Here is a 25,324-nt window from a genome sequence, read left to right as displayed (position 1 = left end):
CAAATCACCATTTAAAACATTTCAAAAACATTTAAGTCAAATTACAATGTCTTACATGTTATAATAGTGCACAAAATGTTGAAATGAAACAGAACAAACACAATGCTGAAATGTATTACTGGTACATCTAAAATCTGTGTTTTTTCTGAACAACAACATTGAGCCAATTTTTTAACACTGCCTTGTTTTACCTGGAAAATACATACAAATCCATGTACATTCTTCACATTTCACCACTTTATTTAATTTCCCGGATAAAAATGTATAATTTGTTTCTACTCAACAGTAGAAACACCTGAAAGTTTAAAAATATATATGCACAAATCTTTTGAGAGAAGCAAATATCAGAAATGCTGACACAATTCTTTTGTAGAATTCATGACACATAGCAAGGCATAATTCACCATACCTGATACAGGGTCATTCAGATTTGACAGATTACCATGTACACACTTTCCACTATTGTAATTAAACAGGGCAACAGCAATGGTAATGTGCATTGGTGCATTGGTGAAGGGAGAGGGGAGGTGGACGGGTGATTGGTTGCACTATCATTGTGCCACTACTGCACAGAAAGAACTAAATAATTGTGATTCCGATAGAAAGATTAATTTTTGTAAAGAATTAAAGGCTATGATGACAATGAACTTGTTTGGACGGATTTTGGAAGCTACTAACACCTGAATGCAATTTAAAACATCTGTAGATATAATGTACAGTAAAACTTCAATCATAAGATCCACTAATAGATGAGTAAAGTTTTCTTCAGCCTGTAACTTATGGCTTGAAAATTCTTGATAACGGACGTGCATTCTGATTAGAGTAGAGTTGACAAGGATAGTTTTCACTACTCAACTCACTGGCAACCTAACTTTTATTTTCTGACTTGTCCTTGTAAAGATCTACAAAAACTTTCACTGAATGTTCAAATAGCTAGTGTATTTTGATCCCAACAGTTTGTTTTTGTTTATGATTTCAAAATTACTGAAGTGGACACATAAACATAGTCATGGTAGAATTCAGTTGAAAGTATTGCTCCCATTTCCTCTACACATAGAGCAACTTTAATTTTCTTTTAAATTCTTGATGCAATGAAATCAAAGAAACAAACACTGAAACAAAAAGAAATGAGAAAACTGTGGTGGATGGTTAAATCAGCCTCAGGGTTACAGATTGCAAGACAGTAGATTTGGTTAATTGTTGAAATACTGACACATGCATTTGCTGTTGCCCTGTTAATGAAACAATGTTGGGACTAGAACAGCTGCTGTAAATTAAAGCAGGTGGTTAAAGCAAAATATGTGCTGATGAACTACAGTTTTAGCAATTATTGACATTATATTACATGCAAGCCTAGTTTACATCAATAAATGAACAAAGCATATAGAAAAGCATTGAAAAATACATTCTCTATTGCAACAGGTGAAAACTATTGAAAACTAGTAACCAGGTAACATTATGTCCCCAGGGAATTAGAATGCATAAGATGTACTACAAACAAGGATTTATTCATGCCAATCCAATAAATGGGACAATTTCTATAGAGAACCTGTAGACTGTTTACACTGCCTGTTTTCAGTCTGATCTGCCCAATGAACAAATACTTTGACATTTCTTACAAACTGAAGAAGTATGACTGTGCATTGACAATATGGGGTTGCTGTACTTTACTATTTACACAGCACTGGAAGGTGATGGCCATCGAACACTAAGTTGTTGTTATGGATTCAATATATTGATTCAGCTACAGATGTCTTGCATTCCAAAATGTCAAATGAACATACCGCATAAATCAATGCTTTCACAGAGGGCGTTGGAAAAAATATGTGAATAGATTTGCAATTACTGTAATGTTATTTTCATAGAATTAAAACGCAACAAAAAGAAACAACTGATTTATCTTTAATACACTTAAAAATATACGTTCAGGTACTTTTTCTTTAAAAAGCCATTGAAATTAAAGTCGATTACCCAACAGATTGAAGTTAACTGAAGCACCCATTTGCATCCATGAATTCTTATGTTTTCTTGAATATTGATAGACGAGCAAAATTTAAAAGCATAAGTTAAGCATGCATTGTGGGTGGGAAGATATTTGTGATTTGAGTTGAATTTATGCATGCATTTTATCTATCAACATTAGCAAGTTAGTACTTTGGGCTGAATACTCTTCTAATCAAAGTATATGAGGTTTAACAAAACACTTAGGGTGTTCATAAACAAACATACAAGGAATGTTCAGGAGAAGATTTTCACTTTGTTTCGATAACTTTGTATTTTATATAAAATAAATCCTGGTGATAAATCTCATCACTTTCACAGACATAACTGTCATATATGACTAAAACTTGTCCAACTCAAGAACCAAGTATTTGATGTAGTCTTGTGTTTTATTGCGAAATATTTTTTTTCTGACATCCACACTGGTGTGTTTCGATTTATAAACCTCACATACCTTGAATATTTTGAGTTAGCACTCTTAAAACCATGAAGAAAATCTCCCAAAGCTAAAATACCCTGAATCAAAATACGGTTAATTAGACCTGAGTCGTAATGACTCTAGTAACGGTTCTATGGCAACTAGACCGTCAGAACCAGCACAGGTTGCTATAGCTTTATCAATGCGTCCATCATCCAATGTCAGATGGTAGATCAGATTGTAATTATTCACTAGTCGACGGATTTCACTTCTTTGAAGATACCCTGTAATATATAAAGAGTATGAATATTTCATACAATATACCAAGGGATGTTTTGTTTACAAGGTGGAAATTGTCAGCGTAAATACAAGCCAACTGGTAATGTGTTGGGTATGACTGATTATTCTTGTTCAAGGCAAATGAAAGCTGAGTGGTGATTGGTTGGGTAGCTGCAGTCAAGGCATGTATGATGTAATGAAATCCAATAGGTAATTAGTTTGTTATTCATAGTGTTTCATATACCATGAAACCCAACGGTAATTGGTGGGTAGTCACAGTGCATCAGAGGAAGAAAGTCAATTCGTAATTGGGTGATGGCCCAGTTGCCATGGTAAGTTTATAGAGGAAATGTAAGAAACCTAGCTATTGGTTGAGCAGGAAGGGCTATGATGGTATCATCAAAGGAGGAGCAGACACCCAGCAATCGATTTTGAAGGTTGTAACAAAAGAGCATTAGAGCTTGGACAGAAAGATAAACCATAGCACATTACATCGGTATGGCGCATGGAATTGTATACCTACCAGAGTTTGTACTGTCAGCATTGTAAAGTCCCTGTGCAAGGTGCATAAATCTCTCAAACCAGTTTTCATCTTTCTTCATTCCTGCCTCTTTTGCAGCCTTTGCCTGGATTTGCTTGATTCTTTTCTGTTCATTTTGCTTTGCAAGGACTTTGAGTTGAGCTCTCTGATAGCTGTCATCATTGACATGCTGTGTGGGTGAGGGCGTTTCTCTGATATGCTGTAGTTCCGCTTCAGGTGATGGGGTAGTCTCTCTCCTACCAAGTCTCTGTCAAGGGATGAAATTTAACAATGGGTGAAATTCTCTTTGAAACGGCTTGATTTTCAGTCCAACATGTGCCAGAGGTGGATCTCGCGCAACCATTTGTAAAGCAGCATTGATAAACAGTTTTCAAAGAGTTGATATCTTGGAAAAATGTCTAAATAGGTATTTTCTGTCGTGTTCATGATGCAAAATGACTTATTTCACTGTTTGGGCCAGCCAACTAATACCAATAGCTTCACTGGCTGAGATGACCTTGCCCCTATTTTCAGATACCACTGAAACTCCGTGTTTTTAATGAAAACACTTCATTAATTTTCTGAAAGCACTTGTTTAAACTATGTGTCCCATTTTTTCAAATCACTACTTTAGAGTGTGTTTGATAGTTTTACAGGACCTGAATATTCCAGTAGGACTTCATTTCCAGACTGGATATCCGAGAAAACAGGAGTGAAAAACGCCAGCACAACTTACAGCCAGTGGTTTTCTAGTTTCCCATGGAGGCGCAGCTGGCTCTGGTGGAGTTGCAGGGAGTGGTTTCCTCCTGGTATCCCTAGCTTTCTGTTCTTTCTTTGGCCATGTACCTGGCCTCGGTGGGTCTCCTACATTCATGCCTTTGCTCCTAGGTGAAAGTTCTAGAGTCATGTTGATGGGTTGAACTCTCTCCAGAATTTCTACAAATTTCACCCAACTGAAATAAGATATGTATTACGGTCATTACACACTATCAGGATAAACTAACATTGGGCTTGCAACTAAACTTTAGTCATTTATTGTTTTAGTTTGAACTATGAGGGCTCATGATAATCTTCAATTTCCAAATGTAGTTGGTAAAGGGTAACAGGTGACCGAGTCATTCTACTGATTGATTGTTGCTTTTTATAAAATAATTAGCGGACTTCACGCTCTCACAAACTTCTTTTCTGCTTCAATGTGCCATATAAGTGTACATCAATTGGAATTTGCAGTAGGTCTTTGCGTCTATTTACATCAGTACCAGTATGTGTATGATTCCTTGCTCAATAATGACAAAAACTGTTTTCTGATATTCACAACGTGACTATTAGTTACTGATATACAGACTAAGTAACGCTAGAAATTGCATGAAGAATGATACAAGAAAACTCTGTATGACAAAAGTCTAAGTTCAACAAGTGTTATCTGAATCTGGTCTGTCTTGCTTTGATGAATAATCGTTTACCTGTAAAGTCCATCACCAAGATCACATCTCTGAAGCAACTTCTCCATGATGGATCCTTGTACTGGTATCCTGTGCTTGAAACATGCTTCTGTTATCTGCAAGGGACAGATATCAAGGCTTCTATTACAGTTGATATTGTTGCAAACTTTATGGGAAGCACTGAGCTTGCCTAAATCCAAATAACCATCAGAAGGAACTGATACATGTGGTTACATATGAAACAAAGTGAAAGACTTCTGATTGTGCACTATTGCAATGCTGTCTTAGTTTCTCCCAGTGGCTAAGTAACTCTGTCTTGCGTAGTATACATCATTTAATCATTAGTACAATGGACAATTTTATATAAATTATTAATATCTTTGTACTGAGAAATTGTATTTAACATTGAAAACTATACTGAAAACTGACAACACAATTTGTTACTACATCCTTGCTTCATTTAAGTAACAAGGATAACAATTTTTGTCACTCATTCACACATTTATGCAAAACAAGCCAAGGGTGTGGGACTCCATTAACTAAAATAGCGCCCTCTGGCATCAAACTGATATTTTTCAAGCAGAAAAACAATGTTTCTACAATGTGTACAACTGCCCAGTCTACAACTTAAAAGCAACGAATATGTAATACTCTGACAACATATGTTAGAGCAAATTCGTCACAACTTTTGTATAAAGACACATTGACACAGTGGAGGTGGAGATCACATTTTCCACATATGGATGAAACAATCTAAATATCAATGCACCTGCATGTTAATAATGAAGTAAGTTGAAGGATGGGGTAGATCAAGGAACAGAATATTTGAACACCAACCTGTCTTTGAGACACTGTGCCAAGTCTAGATCTATCCATTTCACTAAAAGTCCTGGTCAGTGCATCAATGTCTATCTTATCCTCTTTGCCCTGGATTAACTGCTGCTCTATCAACATCAATAGCTTGGCATCTTCTCGGTCCGAGAACACCTTGATTGGTTGCCTGGGGAAACATACATCAAAGCAAAATCAGTTTCCCGCTCAATGCCACAGCAGACTGCTGTGATATGTGTCAGGTTTATTGCATTAATAGAACTGTACTGTGCATCACTGCATACACAAACAAAACACCATTCACAACTAATTGAGCTAATTACACTACAACTACACTACACTACACACAGCACAGCACATTCACATGTTGGTTTCAAATAGGCAAAATTGCACAAGCTACAGCAAATGTACATTGAAAAAAGAACATTTCACAACCAGATTTCAAACACATTATTTTCATCTTGATATTTACATTTCCCTCACACATCCTTTGAAGTTCAAAGATATGTTAATTTATATTTGTCACATTGTCAAAATTGTCAAACCTTTCAAATTTTTCATTTCTGAATTCTATGACCGTGTCAGAGTGTCTGTTCAGTATGACTGTAAGTTACAATTCACATTGAGCAAAAGGACAAGAAATTAACTCAAACTAATTTTTTTGTCAAAAGCATTCATAATATAAGGTCTTTTCAAAAGTTTCTGATGCAACCATGGTTACCAATAATCATGGAATAATGTAGATATGCCTAAATACTATTCCTTTGTGACTGGTTTACAATAATAATAAGTAGATAGCTTTTTGTTCAGTTTTTTCATGCAAGTTTGTAATAATCAATGATAAGTAAACAGGCCATAATTCTGTAAATGAAGCTTCTATTCAGCCAATGCTTCAATTTTGTGAGAGTGCAGTATCTGAGATAGCAAACTATTGCTAAATCACATTCCCACACAAGACTGACATGACAGCGTGAAAAGAACATGTACCACAAAACACAGCAACATCTTCAAGCAAACCCCTCCCATCCATCTCCACCCTCTAACCCATCTACATAGCTTTAACTTTTCACCCCATGTGCCTAGAATGAGGTCCAACTATCCCACACAAAATATGTGATTGAACCGAATCATGGAGGTGAAAGGGTTAAAATAAAATCTACTTTGGTTTTACTTCTTAGTCCTGAAATTCAAAATTCTTTAAAACACATTTTATCAAAGACATGCATTGTTTTACACAGCTATTTACAGGTTAATACCTTAAAACCCCACTCAATGTGATCTATTCAATCCACACAAGATCAGGTGTTTAGAGAGCTTTGAAGCGCATGACAGAACACACTTACTTCCTGACGATGGGTTTCACTGGTACATCCTCACTGTCATCCCTTTGTTGTTAATGCAGCATTGAACGAAAAATAGCAGCATGGTGTTGAGTCATTGGTAGCAAGCAATATGGTGAGTACTGGGGGCATTGGGGTAGGTAAGCATTTCGGGAACGGTACAGTCGATAATGTTACAATTACTGATGTCTGCTTTTTATGCTAAATGAGTAAATGTTGGGGATTTTTTCTTTGGTTTTTCTCCATTTAGTTGAAAAATTCAAATGAATTTTGATTGTAAATTTTGAGTGAGATATTTGAAATGGTAGAATGAATTAAATTAAATAATATGCCGTTATTAATTTGAATAAACTTTTACAGAAAATGCTTATTCCATGGAAAGGGGAAAGAAAACTGTTGTTGAAGGTACAAACACATGCACAGCACAAAAGTACCGGTACACCACCATGAGATCAGAGACTACTAAACCATGGCTAAGAAATAACACGTTTTATATGTTGATTTCTGCAGAGACATTGCCACAACAACTGCATTAACCCTTTGAGTGCCAAAGTCAGTTTTTGTTGCCTTTATAAAATATACCCAGTCAAATTTTTTCAGATTTTTGCAAAAATTTTGATAAAAAACTGTAGCCAATGAAATGTGATGTCTATTTGATCCAAAATTATCAAAAAAAGTACAAAAAAATTCATAAAAATTGGTGAAATCTTGCACTGAAATTTTGGTGGGAAAAATTACAGCACTCAAAGGGTTAACCCAATCATTTTTCCTCTTTGCATCTAGTTTTTAATTAGCATACAGATAGTAGCGTTGGCAACGAGGAAATCAGGATAACAGCAGAATAGAGTGTTATTTGAGAGAGGACAGGTCTTGCTTACAAGTGTACCTTGTAATGTTACAACTTCATGAAGAAAAAAAGTACGGTTGTAAAAATCACTGAACTTAACGGAAATGAGAACAGTCAGGAAATTTTTGTAAAATGTGTACATACACACAATTCTCGCTCAAAGAGAGAAGGAACAGGTGAAATTATAGTATTTAATTTCAGATTTATTCGTTTTGTCTGTCTCTACCTCCATTCCTGTATTTTGCAATGAAAACTACCTCAATAACAATGATGTCTGGAATTCTTGTTCAGTTGCTTGATGATGTCACAGGAAATCAAAGGAAATGAGAATTGGCAACAGCTCCACATAACACCTGCCAGCTTTTCCTGAATTTTGTCTACTCAACACGATCCACAAATATTGAAAACCAAGAGATTTATGTGCAGCTCACCACAAACAGATGTTGTATTGAAACAGGAATACAAATCTCTTTTCAACTCAAAGGCTAAATGTGAACTTCTAGCAAAATACTTTTGCGCAGATTACTACAGATATCGTTCTTATCATCAATAATTCATGGTATGTGTTTTCTATATTCAATTTATCAAAATCTACTTCAAACAGTAGCTTCAATAGCTGCTCTCTGTGAATGAATATTCATTATTCAGAGGTTGTATAAGATGATTAAATGTGGTAGTCAATGTCAAATAATTTAACAGAGATTATTGTGGACTATCTGTGCTAAAAAAATACATACAATATATACATTTCACCAGTGTTTAGTTGACTAAGAACACTGAGTTATTTACTTTTGTCTGTATCATTGTATATTTGCCTCCTTTTATGTTTTTAATCAGTAGCTATGACACACACACAGACTTTATATTATTTTAGAATGATAAGAAATTAAAGAATCTATACATTACGAAGGCCAACAGAGCTACATGTACATATTTTTTACATGAGCAAATATCCTTGTACCTGGTTGAAATTAATTTACTTTATGGAAACTTGGAAATTAAGCTTTATCACACACAAATTTAGAAAGGTACATTAGTAAGAGGAGAGGATTAAAGAAATAATGTGGAATAGATTTAAAAATATTTACCCTTGAGCTGACCGCTTCTTTCGAGGTTGCTGCTGTTCTTGGGGCCTTGGATATTCTTGTTTCTTCTGCCTGCGGGGACTGTGATCAACTTTCTTGTTCTCTTTGTTTCTGGGTTCTTCAAATTCAAATCTGTGCATGGTTTTTGCGATGTGCTGCTCAAGCGATGAGTCCTTGTCGATTGGATCCCCTCTGGTTTCTACAAATCTATGTGAGAATCCAAACCCAAAAATTGGAAAAGTTTTGAAGTAATGTCTATATCGTTGAATAATTTGACCAGGCATTTTTTTAGCCTAACAAAATTTCACTTAAAAATGTTCAAAAGTTTCATAAAGCAACTGTAGTATTGCTTGAAGACTGCTGATGGTGGCATTCTAGGCTAAGAGACTTAAAAATCTATAGTAACGGTATGTTGAGAAAGAGGCAAAATTTATCAAGTAGGGGCTGGATCTACTTATATAAGTAAAATTAAAGTAATTCTTGACAGGTTCCTACCTCTGAATGACATCATCTAGTAATGTATTAGCCTGGTCTTTGGATCCAAGCTGTGCCCGTGCCATGTACTTTATCAGCTTTTCATAGTTCACTAGGTCTGGATTGTCATCCTTGGAAAAACTAGAGAATAAAATCCTCAACATTGAAGAGTCCAGGGGCAGTCTGTGTCTCAGACACAGCATGTTCATTTGAGGTTGGTTGATAAAGCCGGTCAGTCTTCTGTCAAAATCCGTTGCATCCGTGTACATGTCTTGAAATGAGTAGGAATCATAACCATCCAACAGGTCTCGTAACTGTTCCGTCAAAGAATACGATGGCCTTCCGAAATGAGGGACAGGTTCTGGCGACGGTATTGCAGGTTTCCTGCCAGACTGCACGATATTGTCCATGTAATTGTCATAGTCTTTCTTTCCAAAGTCATTATCATAGTCTTCTTCTTCTTGCATCTCTTTGATTTGTCCCTGTTCTTCTGGCCATGATAATGGATTTGATGCGATCGTGCTTTTTATTGGTGGAAGGATACTTCAAATACAAGGCAAAAATCTTGATTAATTTCTAGAACGTCGATCCAATATATTTAACATGTCTATTTTAATACTACTTCCAATTCTGCCATTTGAAAAATTCTTTCTCATTTGAGAATTAATAATAATCAAAATACACAAACAAAAGACTCTGAAAATTTACAAAATATATTTTGAAACTGTGGGATATGTGAAACAACAAAATGCTGTTTAAATTGGTAGAATACACACACTATGTCCTAAGCCAAATATTATAAATTAATTGCAGTGTTCTCCCCAGGATCAAGCAAAAGCGTAGCGGCTAATTTGCATAATCATTTGCATATCATTAATTTATATTTGCATATGGATATAAGCTTGCACAAGCACCCAGGCATTCATGTACACTCACAACAAAATGCAATGGTAACACACAAGTATGCAATTTGAACATCATGGAAACTCTTTATTACACTTAAATAAATCATCACACTGCACAGTATAGTACAATTGCAATTAAAATAGAAGATTCAAACAGTAACAGCAAGTTCAGATTGAAAGCAAGAAATGGTTCGTCTGGTTGGAGTTTCATTAATACATATATTGCTAATAAAATTGTCAAAAATTGCCAACAAAGAGGAAAATTCATAAGTTTAAGCTTTACACAATTAAAATGTAATTGAGTTTTATATCATTTTTGAACGACAAATACCGCGAATAATGTTTCATCACGGGATCAATTCAACCAGCCGACACACCCCCCCCCCCCCCCCCCCCCCCCGCGTAACTACCACTGCCACTGAACATCGCCGTTTGATTCTTGATTTTAAAAATACCACAAAGATGATCACAAGACATGAACTAAGTACGACTAGAATCACTCGAAAATCAGGTGTAAAATCTTTCAGAGAACGTGTCAGAGTGGAACCACACGCGACGCCAGGATCAATGTCAACACGTTATAAACACGTCGGCCAACATGGCCGCCGCCATATTGGAATTTATGCAATGTGAACTCGATCGCGATAATGATCGTACTCGGACAAAAAAAAAATCATCATTGTAAAATCATAATCAACCTCACTAGTCAACTGCTTCTTTTGTTTCTTTTGCGGTCCATTTCGTCGATCGAAGCATGGGAATGTGATCAAAGGCCCCGCTAGTGCTACACCGCCTAACTCTGTGAATACTTGTCCTCGATGTATACCGACTGAAGGTCTTTGTTGGTCGTAATAGTTGTTGTAGAATGAAAACTTGTGAACAACCCAGCCGATTCTTCTATTGTTTTAACGTTCCTCTCAACACTTACGGACAAGTTATCGGACGCATACCATACTTCACACCTTCCACTCTTTCACCAGGTTGAAAGTTGCTGTGAGCGCTAATGTGTAGACAATGCATGCAACAGCTGGTAGCTACGCAGAGCGCTAGCGTGTGAACTAAAGGATGGCGGGAATATTTTAAAGCGTAGCGGGGAGAATCAAAGTGTAGCGGGGAGAGGCGAAAGCGTAGCGGGACCGCTACGCTAAAATGGCCTGGGGAGAACACTGAATTGCTGGCATATGATAAATCTAACATGTTTGATCTCATTTCTCAAATATACTGTAAATGCACCAGTCTATATTTATAGTTTTTAGCCCATAGAGAAGATTTTTAATATTAATATCCATAAGAACAATAATTTATGAAATATAAATTACTACGGTAAAGTCAGTAAACTCAAAATTTGCTCAAGTTTGTATCGTATGATATGTTTGATTATATACTCTGTTGGAAAACCTTCGCAGCATCATTAAGTAACATACCATGACTTTCATGTAAAACGCCTTCTGCAATTTCTCAGAATTTCATTGACATACCTTGGACTCCCTGGAAATCCATTCCTATGTATCTGTGAGTTATATTTATCTGCATCTGCACTCTGGAAGTGCTTCTTTCTCCCTCTTTCATTCTGAGAAAAGTATGTGAAAACAAGTCATCGTTGATGACACAGTCCCCACTTGTTAATGGGTACTTTGATTACATGTCCTCTGAGAGGATAGAGTCCTCTTCATTAATTAGGTCTGTGATAAAAATACTTTGATACAGATGGCGCTCAATGGTCAAGAATGAGTTCCATGGTGATGAAAACATAAAACCAATGTAGGCCACCATCCTAAAGTTCATAAAATGAGTCAACTAGGAATTAATCAACAGGATGTTGCAAAACATTTTTGCATACAATTCTAACACTTGACAGATTATCACTGGTACCATATTTCATAAAGTTTGATGCAGTAGTTACAACACTATGAGATCAACATCTGTATCAAGTTTCATCACATTTGACGTTGTATTAATTTGTGGCTATATCACCCTAATTAGGAAAGTTCATTACTTATGCAATTACAAATTAATTAAAATGACACTGATAAATGTCTTTTTCAATGTTAAAGCAATGTGAGCTTACATCAGTTAACATCTGTATAAAGTTTCATGAATTTGATGCAGTCGTATTTCTTGACATATCAGCCTACTTACGAAACTTAAATAATGGACATGTTACTTCTACATGGCTTGAAACGAATTGACGAGCATATGTATGAAATAGGTCAATGTCCTTGTACCAACTTTGAATGATACTGGTGGAAATATGTCTGCGTTATGGCTCTGTACATTTGAAAATTGTAATAAAATCACCGCAATACAGCGATATTTGATCTTACTGTTTAAAAAATCAACATGTATATGTATGACGTAAGTCAATGTACATGTACCAACTTTGAATAAGATCAGTTGAGACTTGCCAGAGTTATGGCTCTCGACATGAAACAACCATAACAAAATTGCTACCATGTGGCCATATTGGACCATCTCGTGAAACCAATCGACATACATATATGTATAAATAGTCAATGTCCTTGTACCAACTATGAATAAATTTGCTTGACACATATCTGAGTTATGGTTCCGGACATGACAAAATCAGAAAAAAATGGCCACACGGCGGCCATTTGGATTGTATCATAAAACAAATCAATGTGCATATGTATGACATAGGTCAATGTCCTTGTACTAAGTTTGAATAAAATCGGTGAATAAAATTAGTTGAGACATGCCCAAGTTTTGGCTAAGGACACGAAAAAATTGTAACAAAATGGCTGCCATGCAGCCATGTTGGATCATATCATGAAACAAATTGACATACATATGTATGACATAGGTTAATGTCCTTGTATCAACTTTGAATAAAATCGGTTGAGATATGCCTGAGAGTATTATGGCTCTGTACATGAAAAAATTGTAACAAAATGGCCGTAAGGCAGCCATATTGGATCATATCACATAACGAATTGACATGCATATGTATGACATTAGTCAATGTCCTTGTACCAACTTTGAATAAAATCGGTTAAAACATGTCTGAGTTATGGCTCTGTATATGAAAAAAATTGTAATAAAATGGCCGCCTGGCGGCCATATTGGATCGTATCACAAAACAAATCAACGTGCATATCTATGACATTGGTCAATGTCCTTGTACCAACTTTGAATAAAATTGATTGAAACATGTCTGAGTTATGGCTCTGTACATGAAAAAATCCTAGTAAAATGGCTGCCTGGCGGCCATATTGGATCGTATCACAAAACAAATTGACGTGCATCTGTATGACATTGATCAATGTCCTTGTACCAACTTTGAATAAAATCAGTTGAAACATGTCTGAGTTATGGCTCTGTACATGAAAAAATCGTAATAAAATGGCCGCCTGGCGGCCATATTGGATCGTATCACAAAACAAATCAACGTGCATCTGTATGACATATGAAGTAATCCTTACACCAAGTTTGAATGAAATCTCTTCTTGCATCTCTGAGATATCTGCGTGAACGGACGGACGGACGCACACACGCACTCACGCACGCACGCACGCACGGACGCACGCACGGACATGACCAAACCTATAAGTCCCCCCGGACGGTGTCCGTGGGGACTAACAAACATGAGAGGTTAAGGGTCAAAAAGAGTTCACCAATGACCTTTTTTTGAAAAATAATCCCATCATGCATTACAAAAGCAGTAAAAAGCAATACATCTTACTATGAAAGATAATTCGAGCAGACTTGGTTAATCACACTCTACTTTAAACGAATGAACTACATCATCAATATTTTTGCTAATACCAAAATAGCTCATGCTTTTAAATATATGTACTAATTATACTAAAAATAACATGCTGATTTCTCATAACTCTTAATAAGAAGACTTGATGAAACTCCTAGCTGAGATGTGAATGATAAACAGGTGAAAACAAGGCCATGGGAAAGGCTAGGTGTGTCACAGCTGGTGTACTTGACTGTTGGATTTCATGTATTGACTTGGTCTAACTCACCTGCTGTGGGATGCCTGTATTGTCATAATCATGTGCATTGAAATTCTGCTGTGTCAGTATGTTGGGACTGTCTCTCCTTGGCCTTCCAGTCGTTGCTGGTCCAGAATCATCATCCGCACTGTCACCATGAGAGAATACAGAGTACACTGTTAAATTTTGATATCTAAATAATTTATATACAAAGAAACTTCATCCAGTTATCTTTGGGTATCTTTCTTGGTCTGTGTTTTTTCTGCCACATACACAATGACAATAGATATGAATTTTGAAGCAAGTATAATACTTTCATTACATGCCTTACACATTTGCTGTAGAAAGCAAGATAGTAAATGAATTTTAAAGAACCATTCCCATTGGGAAAGATATGCAAGCCCATCATTTTCAGTTTTTCCATCACTTTTTCAATTGTCATAATGTACAGATATCAGTGTTTTGCATTTCCCAAAAAAGAATGTACAAGATTCTGATAAAGGAAGCATTCTATACACAAGGGGTAAATCCTGCACTTTTTGGACAGTTCAAAAATCTCAAGGGAGATTGTCCCCTTCAATTTCAATATTTTTTACATCTTCTCTTTTGTGAGGAAAACGTAGGGATAGCAGTGAATATATAATAATATGAAATAACATAAAAAAATATCAGCCTTTGCTTAGTCCAGTGTATCCAACAACGTAAAAAACTGTTGAAATAAATAGGCATATAATAGTAAAGCACACACACAACATAGAGATTAGTCAACACAACAGGTATGTCTCAAAACAGTGTCTTGCCCCGGGGTCTTGCCTTAGCAATGAATGTCCAAACATTAGAGTGAACCTGGAATCTCCCTATTAAAGACTGCATTGTTATCCATAGTCCCCCTTACCAGCGGAAAGTACACAACACAGTGATCCTGATACGACAATCAATCAAAATTGCTTTGAACATATGTTATATCCTCCCATACATGTAGTTACTATGATGAATGGATATTGTTAATTGGGACAGCACCAATGGATAGATTTATAGGCTGTGACAACCATGAATTGAACTTATGGCTTTCATTCATGAAGTAAATATATCAATACACATTACCTTTGAGGTGGGGTTTGATCAGTTCGAACTTCTATTTGCTTTCCTCCAACTATTTTGAGTCTGGTCTTGGGTTGTATATCAGTCCCAAACGGTGCATGCCGGGCTGCACACATGGTCACTACTACTGTTTTGATCTCCTGTTTTCTATTCTACATATGCCACTACATCTTACTGAAAGATTATATCCTGTTAAAAACAAAAGGGAAAAAAAATTGAATAAATTTCACATACAAATCTGCTGATTTAGTATGATGTACAAGCATGAGTTTATTGGAATCATGGGGGCTTTTTACCTCAATGATGGAATACACTCCCTAAAGACAAGTACCACTTATTAGAGCCACAATAGTATGATATAAAGTTTTTTCAAAAGAGTTGAGCTGGCTGGTTTATCATGTTTGGTGGCTACAGACATAACCTTCATTCTGTACATGAGTGATTTTTTGGTGCAGAGTCAACTTGACAGTTGAGATATTGGTTCAAACAGGTGCAGTACATTTAAACAGGCCAGAGCAATACAAAATGTCAGTAAACAGTGAATAAAAATAGCCTGAAAGGGTAGCTTAGCAAAGTTTCTTTTAAGTCAATATACCGGTACTTGCTCTGAGCAGTGTACATTAACTCTAAGGAATAAAAACATGAATTTGTACTTGGCCATGGGTAATGAACATGGTAACGTAATTATGCCAAAAGACCTGATCAGCATGCGACAAGGGCATACAATGTAGCATGCACATGTGAATATGACTGTGGGGCTATGCTTTAAATTGTACTTAAAAGCTTAGTACACTAGTACGCTATACATGCATGAGGGATCAGATGATAGAGTCCCTAGCAACCAGGGTGCATTGAGTCCCTAACAACTGGAGTGAGTTACAACCAGTGCATTAGCTAGTTCACTGGACACAGCTCACCTGCAAGTGACATGACCTCTGATGAAATGCCACAATTCATCCACTGGGTTCAGTGTACATGATCCAGATTTTGAAATTGATTGGTAAATGGAAGGAACTAAAACATGATACATGTACTCACAGTCCCTCCTGTATGTCTATTAGAGCAGTATGGGTGGTCTAAACCAATCACAAGCAAAACTTTAATGTTTCCACTGTTCTGTTATCAATAATATAATAATTACTGATGTACATGTATATGCACACTGTCATGTGTTGCTTTATCGGTGCAAATTGACTGACAATTTTCTGGGATGAAACATTCATTATGCACATTTCCGGCACATTCCAGTACGTTCTACAACTCTGACAGATTGTAAATTACGTTGTAAAATGGCAACTTTGAACTGAATATCATGCCATATCAGCCGTTATCACAATGAACTGCACAGAATATCAGTGTTTGTTTTGTTGCCATAGGTGTAAAACAACTTTTCAATAAGAACAATTGGTTGCAAACTTAAATCACAGAACAGAATGTTAGCCAAAGGTCATTCTGGATCACATAAGTAAGATAGGTTTGGGGCATAGACATTTGAGCAAAAACACGGACACCAATCCCCTACCATGGTGAGTGTTAGCCTGCAAATATCAATATGCCAATAAATATATCAAAATTTAAAACTCTTTATAACCATCTAGCAAAGTTGGTATTCCTTTGTAATAATGTTTTGCTATGACACCTGTTATACATTCAATCCCTGCTGTACAATAAAAGCACATGACTTCATTGATTGTCAAAACATCAAAGTACTGAGATATAATTCATACTGAGATGTCAAATAAAGGAAAAATTTACTTCAAAGCCACCAAACAATCTTGATCACATTCCCTGAAGGGATTGCGTCTTCATAAAGACCTGATAGACAATGCCGGTGTACACCTGAGATCAAAGGGGTCATGTTAAAGTCATTAATCTCTTTCTGTGTTCATGGTGCCCACCCTATCAACACACAAACACTGACACCACTAAATGGTTACTGTATTAGACAAATAACCACAATGATTTTCTCAGATGGCCTGAGATCCAGATGTCATATATTCTGTGTATTTCAAAAGTGTGTTACCTGTAAATATATAAAATGATTCACATTCCTTGAAGAGAAAAGGCTTTTTTAAATTTCAGTAAAATGAAAAATCTGTAAATACTTTTATTTTCAAATTCAACGATTTAAATTTAATGCTCAGAGAGTAAGTAGTTGCAATTTTTGATGATTTTTCACTATTTTTGTTTTTAATGTCGATTGCAAGTTCTTGTTCAACTTCCCAAAGCATGTTTGAACATCAACTATTTACTCTGTCAACACATGCACTGTTATTGTTTACATTTGAATTCTACTCCAAGACCAGAATTCATTATCAACACTAAAATGTAACATGTACATACTGTGTTGACAAGCTGAATACACTGTCTCTCTCAAAAATGCTTTGAGGAGTAGCACGAGAAAATGCAGTTGAAATTAAAAACAAAAACAGTGAAAAAATCATCAAAAATTACAGCTGCATGTATTGGCCCTCTAAAGAACATAAGTTTAACAGAGACATATTAGACAAACTCTGAACAATTAACTTAATTAAAATTATTGATTACTCTTCAACAATATTACTAGACAATCAAGGAGTTTAATTAATTTTCATTAGAAAAATATAGTTGACCTTTTATTCTTTCTAGATAACTTTTCTGCATAAATCACTGTTATGTAATTTTAGGTTTCTTCACTTCTTTACACTGAAAATTTTGAAAAAGATTAAACCATTCAGAGGTTCGGCAGATTGTGTAGTAAATTAGCAATTATTTCATATGTTCAATGTGAATACGGCTAATTATGAATTCATCATATAGGAAAATATTTCTGTATAATGTAGGTAAACTACATAACCCTTTGAGTGCTATAATTTTTCAAAAAAAATTTGAGTGCTACATTTTAACAATTTTTATGAATTTGTCTGTAATTTTTTTGATAATTTTGGACCAAATGGACTTAAAATTTAATTGGCTACAGTTTCTTATCAAAATATTGGCAAAAATCTGAATAAAGTTGACCGGGGTACATTTTGTAAAGGCGACAAAAATTGACTTAGGCACTCAAAGAGTTAAAACTAATCTTGATTGATAGTGCTTTTATTTTTAGAGGTTTAATACCGTATTCTGCTTTTACATACTCACAAACTGCTTGAATTCTCAAAACTCTGAGTGATAAATTTCAGGGTGGACGTGAATCTCAAAATGGAAACACCTAGAGTAAATAATCCATGCGTTGATGCCAAACCGGATACTGAACTTTGACATACAGCAAGTAGAAATCACCTGCCAGAACTACCGGTATACACAGACATACAACAACAAAGCGTAAATGTGAGAATATTGGCTGTACAGTTCTTTCACGCACATCCACTTCATATATCAATTTTTACACTGACAAACTGATACACTGGTGAATATCTGAATTGTTACTCCAGACCTGAGTTCTTGAAATGGGACACCCACATACAGGCTGGCATTTCATGGCTCCCATTGACGCTAGCTGTCGCCTGGCAACAACTCATGGTGTCAATGGAGTGGAACAAGGTAATCCACCTGTTGTGCATGTGATTCAATGAAGTGTGAGAAAGCAGCCCTGTCTAAATAGGCTGATGTCATGTCTGTAAATGCCCCTGACTGAGTGTTTGTGTGTGCTCTGTGAGAAGTGAAATTGTACGTGATGTAAGTAGTGAAACTATTGACATGATCTCAGATTAAATCTGTACCTTTGGTGACAATATTTACTGATACTAGCATTTATTACAAACATACCACTGGATTAACAGGCATGTATGTCATGATGTCACCACCCTCATGTCATCACATGCATCTTCACTATTACATACAACTGCGGTGATTCCACTGCTAGTGAAAGGAATGGCCTTTTCTGCAGAAAAGTTGCTAAATGATGAAGAATTTATACAATGCCCCACAGAAGTGCATGTATATTTCTACTTGTAGTCAAATCCTTATTAATAGTTGCATTCTGGACCAAACAAATCAATTTTTAAAACATGCTTTCTGAAATGATGTATGTATGTGCGTGAAACTACCACCTAACTATAGAATGCCCATGTAACTTTCAGTATGAAGATTGATTAAAAGGTCCCAAAAACTTTCCCCATTTCAACAGTGGTTTCTAATGGGAATTTTAAAGTAAACTCTTTAAGAAAGGCAACTCTCTTTAATGTTTCATTCACAACACAGAATTCTTATTCATGTAATATGGTTTATATGAATTCAGGGGGAAACGGTGACTTCTCTCGATACATAGGTGAAGTGTAAATGATTTGGTAGAAGAGTCTGCTAACCTCCTGAAAATTGACTATCTTTTTACAATAAAAGATCCTTCAAATTTCTCTGTTTGTAGCTGTGCTTTTTACAGTATTATAAATTACACCATCAAGCATTGATACACAACCAGATAATGTGAATTCAGCTTTTCTATCACTATCAATCATAGAAGAACTGATGTTGTCTTCACCAACTGTACACAAACTGATGGCCACATACATGTAGGCACAATGATGGAGGGGCTTGTAATCTACATAATGTTTCCTTAAACTTGGGTAATATAATTATGATATTATAATATCTGATTTGGAGCTACTGTAATTTTCCTTCTGTTTCCTATTAAATTTCACTAAATATTACAATAAAGTGAATGAGGCTTTTGCTCTGTGATGTCCTTTACAAGCAATATGTCCTTAAAAGAAATCATGAGTATGGTAAAATCTGCTTTCAGCAACACAATCAAATGAACACATATTGTAAACATAGACCCTAGAAAAAGGTTCTAGGGTCTATGTTTCAAACTTAAAATAGCACACAGACAAAAGATCATCAGACAATAGGTATTTAGCCCTGAAGTAATGTTTTAGTTAATGCTTTCTAACTTCAAAATGTGGAGGTCACGTAAATCCTTTGAGACTGCGGGAGTCTATTAATTTCCTTTCACCAGCTCAATCATCAAAGTCCAAAAATCCACCACATGGCTAACAGCATAACTACAGAAGTAAAAGTTTACCTTTTATTGCCACTAAAGTGTGAAACCATTCCACTTACTTATTTGTGCTTTTGAGTCAAAGTTGGTTGATATTCCACAGCTGACAAAAATATTAAAGTGTTACGCAGGAGCTATGACAATTGTCTTGTATACATTCATGGACACAGATTTTTAGAGGTTTTATAGTTTGCTCTCCACGATAATTGAAGCACCAATGACTCAAAGATGTTTCGTCTCAGCAGCACAAGAAAATTTACTATAATGGACTTGATAGGGCTGGTATATGCAAAGAAATTTAAAGAAATTCCTTCACAGACTTGTGTCATAAGTAAGAAAGTACACTGGTAAAGCGTGAGCTATTGATGACAGTTATCAGTACAGATAGACTGCAAATCAATGCACACACTTTTGATAAAACATATACAACAAATGATATAATCTATTTCAACTAAAATATAGTTATTTTTTGTATGAAGCTTTGAACTTGAAATACTCCTCAGGAGTCCTGCATTCTCTCACTTTCAAATTAGTTCACGGTTGGATTTTAAATCTTAGAGCAAAATAAAAGCAGCGACAGTTGTACAACATTATCATTTATGAAGTGACTTTGGTGTCATTATTTTGATGTTGTTTCTATATCTTGGTGTTGTTTTACATTTTATAAGCTAACCTGAAGTTGTCACTTTTGAATTTAATTTTTTATCCTTGAACTGTCTTGTATTATCAATGATGAAAATTTCAACCTGAGATATATTTGAATTTTACGTCATGAGAAATGCTACATCAGCCTGTTTATGATTTTTTATGTATATCATTACGTATAAGAAATCATAATTTACCTACCTCCTTCACACTACAATACAGTTTCAATTAAATGACAGAGTCTGTTAAAGATTCCTCCAAAAAATATTGATCATCCAAGCTTTTCACAAACAAAAGAAATATAAAACACTTTTTCATGGATCCAATAATTTTTTATAACACATCATCCAAAATTCTCCCCAGAAGCCATCTCCAATAACCTGTTCATAATTTTGTCCAGCTATACCAAACAAACCATACTGTGCATTCATCCATAACATCAACATTTAATTTCATCAAACTATTCATAGCAATAATATGTTCCTATTTACACAGCTATAATTGCATGCAGACTCATACTGCTGAAATCACTGATGTGTTCAAAACGTCAAAACAAAGGCCCAGCCGCCAGCGCGTCTTGCCGCAAGATATTCCCAGCTGTCACTCAACTTGTCAAGTGAAAACATCGACCCGCCAAACTCGAAAGATCGTGGCGCGAAATAGAAAAGTTCTACCAGCCAGAGCAAATCTGTTAAACCACGCCTCCAATTTTGACCTCAAATTTCACGATCAACAACTTTCTCAGACGTTGTTCAGACATCGTGGTCCTGTCGACTGGCGCGGCCGGCGGACATTCTGTCGTTCATCTTTGGAAAATTGAAAAAATTGTGAGATGATGAACAGGATTTACCTGAACAGAACATCGACACGCCGCGGGAGAAACAACTAGAAGCATGGCTCGTAATCATGGACTATAGGACTTTGTGAAATATGCAAGAACTGGAAATCAAAGAACTGGATTTTGTTTGAGTGTTGTTCAGAAAAAAATTCACATATTCATCACAGTTAGCAATATTCTCATCGGTGAATTTCTCATAGGATACTGGCGTCAGTTTTTTAAAAGTCCATTCCCAAACTGACCATCGGCTTCTCACACATAGTGCGACGGCACTGGTTGAGACATCTTCTGCACTATTGCCATATTCGTCATTTTCTTTTGCTTTGTTTTTCTTTGAGAGATATCTAACACTTGACACGATACAAAGCGTTGCCATTAATTTCGTAACCCACGATCGCTGAAACGGAACTTTTCGCCACCTCTCTGCATGACGAGAAAATCGCCAGTAACTTTATCCCCACCACGCAGTAAGATTTCCATTACAACCTGCAACTTGGGCAAGATTGCCTTTCCACTCCTAATCTCCGTTTGAGCCATTAGGGTATCATAGGACGAAGGTAAATTAACCAGCAGAGAATTGGTTCAAGTCGGTGAATTTTCGAAAAATAAAATGATCTGTAAAAGTTCATCGTGTAAAATTTGGCAGCCCAGGTCAGGTTTACGTAGCGATCAAACGCGTTTTTATTTAGTCTGTGCAGCTACAGTGAGTGCCGGGTGAAACTTCCCTGTATCGCGTTCACCCCACTCAATGCGTTCATAATCATATCCTACTCACACGTTTCACTTGAAAACAGAACACAAATCATTGCATTCAAAGCGATCACCTAACTCACACGATCACAAATCATGAACTTGAACCAAGTCTAGTAAACCAGTAAGCAAATCAAGAGAAAAGCTTGCACAAACACGCTTCAAACACAGCGTAAGTGTGCGTTGGTCGGCGTTTGGAAGGTGGGCGTGGTTTTATGTTTTTGGTCTGGGCAGTCAAACTTTTCTGTTTCGCGCGTCGATGTTTTGAATGTGGCGGGTTCATGTTTTCGGTTGACATGTCTTTCTGACAGCTGGAAAAAGTTGCGGTCAGACGTGCTGGCGGCAGTGTCTTTGTTTTTACGTTTTGAACACATTAGTGATTTCAGCAGTATGTATTACAATGACAGTTGTCACTTGCTGCCAACACTTGGACTAATCAGACATGACAAGAAATTACCTCACTGAATTTTTCAAGAATCTATTCTTTTATGTTTTTCACTTCAATAATTTCACACTTACAAAGGCATGGCAGCAAAAACATTACAGGCACTGATGCATTTCCTTGTTTTATATTGTCATATTTTTATACTCTTGCAAAACAAACACTGATAACTGTATTCTTTGTAGCCATCAATTTTTCAAAGCTGTTATAATTTGTTCACTGTATCTTGAATAAAACTGAGGGTCACACCTAAAATTATTGATATTTCTTCTCCGTTATCTCAACAGAACCTGCCACCATTTTCATGCTAGACTTATTTTGTGAATTTCTTTCATACTACCATCAGGGATGTGCAGACAAGATCAGTAGTCAGCAAAAACAAACGGCTATCTCACCTTTCTGAACCAGCTTCTCTTTGTAAAAATGGAACACTTCTTTTTATCCGTCCAACTCCAGTCCCACATCCACACAGCCACTAACTTGAAAACTGTCATCTACAGTTATTTTTAATTTTGAGCTAGTTGACATATAGTTTTTGTACATGTGACAGTATTACACTTCTGAAATCATTGAAAAGTTGTTGGTCATATGGTTCACCTACAGCTCTCAACATGACTACAGTAAATAATCCATAAACTCCAGTCACCAGTATTGAATTTTTACACCGATGGTATCAGTGTATTTTGATACTCATTCAAACCACCTGTTCTTGAAAAGAAGTGTGCTGAGTGCTCTCTCTCTATCTTTGATGCACTTTGACATGACTTTAACAGTGATGTTTTTATCTTTTGAGGATTTGAACTTCGTAAGTATATTTTACGACTTGATTTTTTTTTAAGGACGTGAAATGTAACACAAGAATCGGTAAGATACTGATTTGACAAAATAGTAAAATTACTGACGATTTTGTAATTTTTGTGATAAATTATGCTGTTGGGCGATTGCAAAATAGTGATTATTTCTCTATATCTTTTTTTATGTATTTTGCTTTTATCAATATTACAAAGATAAAGATAAAAATAATTAGAGGGCTTAATAATTAGAGGGCTTTTTACAAGAATGTTCACATTGTTCTGGCGAAAAGAACTTCGTACATATTCAGATATATGCAACCATCTGATTTCTATGATAATACTGATAATATTCTATTAATTTTTCAATAGTTCATTTAATTTATTAAACAAATTGCTGCAACATTGGGGCCAGGAATGTCATTTTATTTACAAACGAACAATTTTGGTTTTGTATTCTCGCAATATAGCTTTGCCATTATTACTACAGTACGATCGGCTGATCGACCACAACACAAACGCATTACCCATTTACTGAACCAGTGGTGGGTAGGGATGGAGTAACCGCCATAAAACAGTTCTCAGTCAGGTTTTAATCACAAATAACAACTATCCGCAAACCGTTGAGTTTTGGGGAAAATGGGGAAATATTCACTTCATCAGTCAGTTTGAAAGTTAAATTCGATCGAGGTCCGTTACAATATCTGTACACAGCTCCATTGCGTCACTTACTCACTATGAAAGTTTGGCTTCAGCGTACTGGACGGACCTATTACGTATCGAAAGCTGGAAAACTTACACGATTTACATGCTTCACAGTTTCACAAAAGGATAGGTATCAGTCAAGATTGTCCACTGTGACCAGAATGACCTAGTATCGGCTTACCAGATTTCATACCGAACATGGCAACTGCCCAAGGTACGGCAACACAAATCGGCGGTTGGACTCATTTGTCACAGAACCTCAAAATAAATCTTACCTGCTGTTCGATGATACTGCTAGCTGTCTATAAGACACGACATTCTGTGATACCAACTTCACATCTACACTCGGATATAGCATTAATGCTTTCTTTTTAGCTTGTCATCAGTTTGTCGTAGTCTATATACAGCTGTAGTGACCGCAGCCTACGTTAGCGTTTCCGCCATGCTTTGACGACCAAAACAACCTTTCCAGATTTGCATAAAAAAGAGCGAGGGTTATTTGCATATTTCCGCAGCCAGCCGCATATTATGTCCGTTGAGGGCTCACAGCATGCACAGCCAGGTATACTGCCTTAGCCTTAGCCCAGCCTGAGTCAGGTCAAGAGGCATCGGGTACTGCATAATCAGAGTCTGAGGACTGTTAAAGCTGTTTGATTTCAGAGAAATGTTCACATTCATGCGAATACTTGCATATGTTGCATTGACTCTAAAAAGCAAACAAAAACTTCAAACTTCCAAAAACAAAGTCATACTGTTTGTCCTTGGTATGTCAGCAAGAGCACACCTTGAATCTGCTCACTTCAAACATATGGGATGAATCCGTGGCAAAACGCGTCCAACGCTTTTCATTTGGCCTCGCTTTTAAATGTAAAAAGGGATAAAGACACCTTTTCTGTTTTACGTTAAAACGTGATAAAACGCTAACTTGTCCTTAAGCCCGTTTTCGTTACGTTGCTACGCTTCCGAA

At 36.1% G+C, this 25,324-nt stretch overlaps 1 protein-coding gene across 1 annotated transcript; it reads right to left on the bottom strand.

The window, feature by feature from the left end:
• Positions 1-115: 115 nt before the first annotated feature.
• LOC139138974 (uncharacterized protein C1orf87-like) lies at positions 116-24,818 on the bottom strand. The gene is made up of 12 exons (XM_070707630.1): positions 24,633-24,818; positions 15,209-15,394; positions 14,135-14,252; positions 11,621-11,712; positions 9,259-9,780; positions 8,767-8,970; positions 6,835-6,876; positions 5,498-5,660; positions 4,682-4,776; positions 3,955-4,171; positions 3,222-3,486; positions 116-2,703 (listed from the first exon to the last, which is right to left on the bottom strand). Exons 2-12 carry the CDS (start codon positions 15,319-15,321, stop codon positions 2,534-2,536), a joined length of 2,001 nt encoding a protein of 666 aa, XP_070563731.1. The 5' UTR covers positions 15,322-15,394; positions 24,633-24,818; the 3' UTR covers positions 116-2,533.
• Between the last annotated feature and the right edge of the window lie 506 nt (positions 24,819-25,324).

The sequence above is a fragment of the Ptychodera flava genome, chromosome 8, assembly GCF_041260155.1.
Source record: "Ptychodera flava strain L36383 chromosome 8, AS_Pfla_20210202, whole genome shotgun sequence".
Lineage (NCBI taxonomy): Eukaryota > Metazoa > Hemichordata > Enteropneusta > Ptychoderidae > Ptychodera > Ptychodera flava.
The sequence above is the reverse complement of the archived record's forward strand: the minus strand, read 5'-3'. Positions and strand labels throughout refer to the sequence as shown.